Source organism: Alligator sinensis, unplaced genomic scaffold (assembly GCF_000455745.1).
Source record: "Alligator sinensis unplaced genomic scaffold, ASM45574v1 scaffold200_1, whole genome shotgun sequence".
Classification (NCBI taxonomy): Eukaryota; Metazoa; Chordata; order Crocodylia; family Alligatoridae; genus Alligator; species Alligator sinensis.
In genome coordinates, this window is record NW_005842453.1 from 611,929 (window position 1) to 617,405 (window position 5,477).

Sequence of the window (5,477 nt, forward strand, 5' to 3'; positions counted from 1 at the left end):
GACTCAGTTTATCAAAATCCAAGATTCATTTAAGAATCACAAAAATCTACTATGCATTCTAAACAACAAACAAACAAACAAAAAAACCCAAAAATAAACCAACAAAGAAAAGCAAGCCAGTGTAAAATATAAAACACACAAGATTCAGTTATCCAGGCTTATCTTTAAAAGCTGTGTTTGAGTATATTTCTTTATACCTCCTATTATGGTCATTGCATAGAAATGCACATTTGGAGACCTTACTTAAAAGACTTCCATAATTTCTAATCTTACTAGGGAGAGCTGCAGTAGAAATAAATTGGTATTAGTTACAGCAGATGTTTTTCTAGAAATTTCACTCGGCCAAATGCAAAATGGAAACCCTCCTCCAACTGGACATTTCAGTGGGAAACTCCAAACCTTGTTCAGACTGCTTAACCAATGTATTAAGTATCACACTTGCAGCAACAGCTTGATGACATTCCAGAAACTTCACATTTATAAATTAAAAAACAAAACATTAAACAACTATCTTACCTTTAAGATGATATTCAAAACAAAGAACACCAGGACAATGAACAAGAGCCAGCTTGAATCAAGTGCCAGGAGATCATCCTTGTAGGGGAAATCCGGCTAGTTAAGACAAACACTACTATGAACAAATAAATAATATCTGATACTTTTCCAACACACGTGATTAGCTCCAGAAAGCCCTAGATCTTCTCTGCAGATTATTCCCCCAAGAGTGCTGGGAAGCTTAAGAGTTTGTAGCACTTTCATTTCCCTCATCCTCTTCCAAGACATATTTACCCCACAGGTGAAGATACACGATGTATTTATTATGTGGATCAAGGTCAGTTTCCTCTAATTCACTGTCTTATGCAACCCAAGACATTTCATTCTAGGGTAAAGAACATCCCTCCTGTATACTTATCCCTACTTCCCATGCCACTTTCTTAATTTGGGGTAGCCCTCTGCTGCCTACTGAGCAGGTACTAGAGTAGCACCTACTGCTGAGAGCTAGCTTGGCAGAGCTGGTTACAGGTCTATTCCTTACCACGGAGTAAAATTATTCTGTAGTAACCATGGGGTGTGGATACAAGATACAAAGCTACTGATCACAAGGAAACTACCAGAAGAAACAGCTGTCTACAGAAAAGCCTCGCAATTTCAGACTGCCACTAAATCCATCCCTCAAACTCTTGGCAATGCAGGTCACCCCATGCTCTTTCAAAGAGTTGCTGAGCACATAATCCTACTCTGGAAAAAACTACATATTTTACCGGGTGAAAAAGAGTTTTGAACACACTGACTAGGTCAGCATGAGCTTGGGTCAGGCTAAGCCTGAGCTGGTCAGGCTAAGCCCTGCTCCCCCCCACCTCCAACTCCTTCAATATAATATAGGGCAAATCGCATGGAAGGATTTATGCAAAGTTTGTGGAAAAGGGAAGGGGAAAAAAAAATGCTATTGTTGTCCCAAGTCCCCGACCAGACTTATATCTGGGTGTCATGGGACTGCTCCTCACGCAGAAGGAACCCCAAGTAGAAAATTTGTAAAAGAGAATGTGTAAAGTGTAACAGACTGACCTGAATGAGCTGATACTATTCCAAGTCAATTTAGTGTTTATACTATCCTAGTTTAGGGGGAATCTAGCATGTAATTAACAGATCACAAATACCCAATAACTACTTTATCAGATTCAAATGTTGCAAGCCATCTAGGATAAATATTGTGAACATGGGACTGGAAACTGTCATAGCTCAAATTTTGGCCCATGCTATGAAAGGCACATTTATCACACAATTCCATTCAGTAAAATTTCTTCTTTACAACTCTGACAGGTCTGTTCCAGATCCTCACTTCCATTAGGATCAGTTTTCAGCCAAAGTTTTGGTATGAAACTTTGGCTGAAAGTTGGCTTATACTTAGATTCATAGACACTAGGGCTGGAAGGGACCTTGGAAGATCAAGTCCAGCCCCCTGCCCCAAGTGCAGGAATCATAGGATCCCAGCAAGATAAACATCCAAATGTCTCTTGAAGGTGTTCAAAGTAGGTGCTTGAACCACCTCCAACAGCAGTCTATTCCAAACCTTGAGGGCTCGGACAGTAAAGTTCTTCCTTATGTCCAGTCTGAAATGGTCATGGAGGAGTTTGGGACCGCTCGACCTTGTCATCCCTTGGGGTGCTCCGGTGAACAGACCCTGTTCACCAGATCCTGGTGAGCACCCCGATAAACTTCTAGGTGGCCACTAAATCACCCCTGGGCCTGCGCTTTTCCTGACTGAAGAGTCCCATGGCTCTCAGACTCTCATCATAAGGTCTGTTTCCCTGACCTCTGATCATGCGCATGGCTCTCCTCTGCACTCTCTCAAGCTTCTCCACATCCTTTTTGAATTGTGGAGCCCAAAACTGGACGCAGTACTCTAGCTGCGGCCTCATCAAGGTCGAGTACAATGGGAGAATGACATCCTGGGATTTGCTTGAGAAGCATCTATGGATGGAAGCCAGCATTTTGCTTGCTTTAACTAGCTGCAGCATCTCATTGAAGGCTCATGTTCATCTTGTGGTCAATCATGACCCCCAAGTCCCTTTCGTCCGTAGTGCTAGCAAAAACATGTTTGTTCTTGTGCCAACACTGCCTTAGCTTAAACCATTCTTTTCTTCATCTGTGGCATTTACTTTGCCCTCCATCTCCCCAAATGTGTTAACAGAAAATGGCAATTACATCCTCAATTATTTTCCATTTTTCTAGACCAGAGCTTGTCAACTTGGGGCCCATGGGCCACACATAACCCACAAAGGATTTATTTACAGACTGTAGGCTCCTGCCCCAGCCCACTCCAGTGGCTACTGCTAATGGGGTCTCTGGACTCCTGCCTCCATATTCTGCTTCCTGCCACTGGTCTTAGGGAACAGGACAGCACAGCACAGTACAGCCTGCAGAGCTCAGGAAGCCCATGGCTTGGGGCTCCCATGAAGTGGGAGGTCAACCATGAGGCACAACACAATGGAGGGAGAAAGGGAGGGGTGGGGACCCCACAGCCCATACAGTGTGCTCCAAAGTTGGACAGCCCTGTTCCACACAAATAAGTCAAGCTGTTAGTCTTCCTTTATACCAAGAAACATCACAAGGATGAAGATGCTAACATTCCTTCTCTGTTCCTGTTCCATTTTGAATTCATTGTTTTTGAACATGGAAGTGCAACTAAGTCAGTTTAGCATTTACACTACCTTGGCTACAAAGACTTGCCTAGAATAAACATGGGCTTTTATTAATGCTCAGTGATGGTCCATTTACAGATATGAGGGTATCATTTTAGCTCCAAAATAAAGCCTAATTTAATTAAGTACTTACCAACTGATCCAGGTAATCTTTAATTTTTGGCAAGAAAGTAAGAGAACTGATGGCAATCAGGCAATTCAGGACAAAGTCAAAGAGCTGGTAACAGAAGAACGGGATCAGCCAGCCCACTCGATGCTGAAGAAATAAGAGGTGGAGTTTAGTCATCTTAAAGTTGCAACAAAAGTTAGAATTGAAATCCATGAATATACTTACAGCAATTGCTCCATACACCATCATTGCGCTGATTGTGAACATGAGGAGGGAGAGGGCAAACACAATACAAACATGCTCTGAATTAAAGATAGAAACCAAAAGGTTACATTAATAGGTCATCCCCATCTTTAAGCACCAAATACTGCAACTAAGGATTTCAGCTGCTCTCTTGTTAATCACACACTGGACTATTTCACTGTTTTCACACTGCACATGGCTTTAGTCTGGCTCAAGCCACTTCAATTATCTAACAACTATCAATGGACAGCAAGTGAGAGTTAGTGTGGAAAGCCCCTAGCATATCAGGAAGCCTGCCCAACTCAGCAAGACCTCTGCAACCTGTACTAGTTCAGCCATGCTAATCTAGGACTGCAGCATAGCTAGATGTTATGGATAGGCTTGGCAGGATTTGATTTTTAATCAGTAAAGGCTATTTCATGTCCCACTCAGACTGACAAAAAAGTATTTCCATTGTTAATAATCAAACCTTATAAAAAGGGGATGCAAGAACAGGCTGCTGCCACAGTGCCAGTGTGGGCTCCTGCTGAGCAGCAGCTGGAGGCCAGGGAACAGGCTGGGCAATATGCGTTTGTCCCCACCCCTACCCCTGTGCCCTCAGCTCAGTGCCTGCAGGGTCCTAGGCAGCTGGGCCCTCCCTTGCAAACTCAGGCAGGAGCCAACAGGCAGAGCAGGCAACTGGCTGCAGCAGGGAGCTGCCACCATAGCAGCCGGGGGGTTTTTTTGACTGGCTGCAGCAGGCAGCTGCCACTATAGCAGCTGGAGGTTTCTTTGCCAGGAGAAAAGGGGCAGTAACCACCACGAGACAAAGGAAAGTAGGCACTAAATTTGGTGGTACTGTGTACGGGGGCTGGGCAGCAGGCTGACAGCTGGCAGCACAGCAACTTCGCCCATGCCTGCTATGTACTGGGCTGGAGGAGAAAGCAGGACTGTGCGCGCACACACCTGTGTGCCCCTCACACCTCTAATTTCACACAATCCTGAAAATTTGAAAAGCAATACAAATCAATGTTTAAAAATAAATATAGATTTTAGCCATCAAAGTTCTTTAAAAAAAAAAATACAAATCAAATTATGCCAAGCCTTAGTTATGGATAAGCATACATTATAACTGCATTGGTTTCCACTGTATTAGATATTCAGTTTAAATCAAGTCAATGTGTAACAATAAGATATTTATTAAGCTAGTACAACTTACATCAAGTGTCAGATAAAAGTTTAGATCACCGAGTGTAAAAACAGAAATGCTCTTTAAGCAAAAATATGGTATTCTGTGTCACGTGGAAAATTTCCCTTTACCGAAAAGAAGGAAACCAAAGCGGTTGGAAGGCTGAAATCCATGAGTGAGCGAGCAAGAGCACTGCTCCCCAGAACACAATGAATAATTTTTGGTGGTATCTTTAAGCGGATCGACAGTATAGTTGGGAGAGGCGCTAGATAAGCTTTCAAAATAAGAGATCCTTGCTATAACAATAGCATGATCATGGTTACAACAATACTCCATCTTTGGATGGCTTTTGGTGTGAGGTTTGGAGTATCAATTTAATAAGTCACACCCCATACCAAACAAATGAAGCCATGTTGCGCCCTTCCTAATCCCAAATCTGGGTAAATGCTGTGTGTCATGACAGAAAGAACTCTCTTTCCAGTGTTATAAGCCCCTACAGCAACTCCCTCTTTTACAACTGCTGGACCATCACCACAGATTGCTTAGTACACAGGGAGCAGGCTCACTGAACACAGGTTGCACTTGAGGGAACTGCAACAAAGATTAGCAGCCTGATTTTTTGGGGGGGATTTGGGGCACCTACTTTTTCCAAAGAAGTAAGAATAATGGAAGTGTCAACTGATTTAAAGTAGCACTTGTGAGTGTTCAGCATTTCTGAAAGACAAGTCATAAATCCCGAGAGCAAAACTGACGC

At 43.1% G+C, this 5,477-nt stretch overlaps 1 protein-coding gene across 8 annotated transcripts in view; it reads right to left on the reverse strand.

Annotated features, from left to right (window-relative positions):
- The window catches only part of LAPTM4A (lysosomal protein transmembrane 4 alpha), a 43,362-nt gene that overhangs the window by 5,172 nt on the left and 32,713 nt on the right, over positions 1-5,477 (reverse strand). For all 8 annotated transcript variants that reach the window (XM_025212299.1, XM_006030632.3, XM_006030633.3 and 5 more), the window contains 3 exons: positions 3,538-3,614; positions 3,337-3,459; positions 517-612 (listed from right to left, as the gene is read on the reverse strand). In XM_025212299.1, the coding sequence (XP_025068084.1) occupies positions 517-612; positions 3,337-3,459; positions 3,538-3,614 (296 nt within the window). The remainder of the gene's footprint in view (positions 1-516; positions 613-3,336; positions 3,460-3,537; positions 3,615-5,477) is intronic.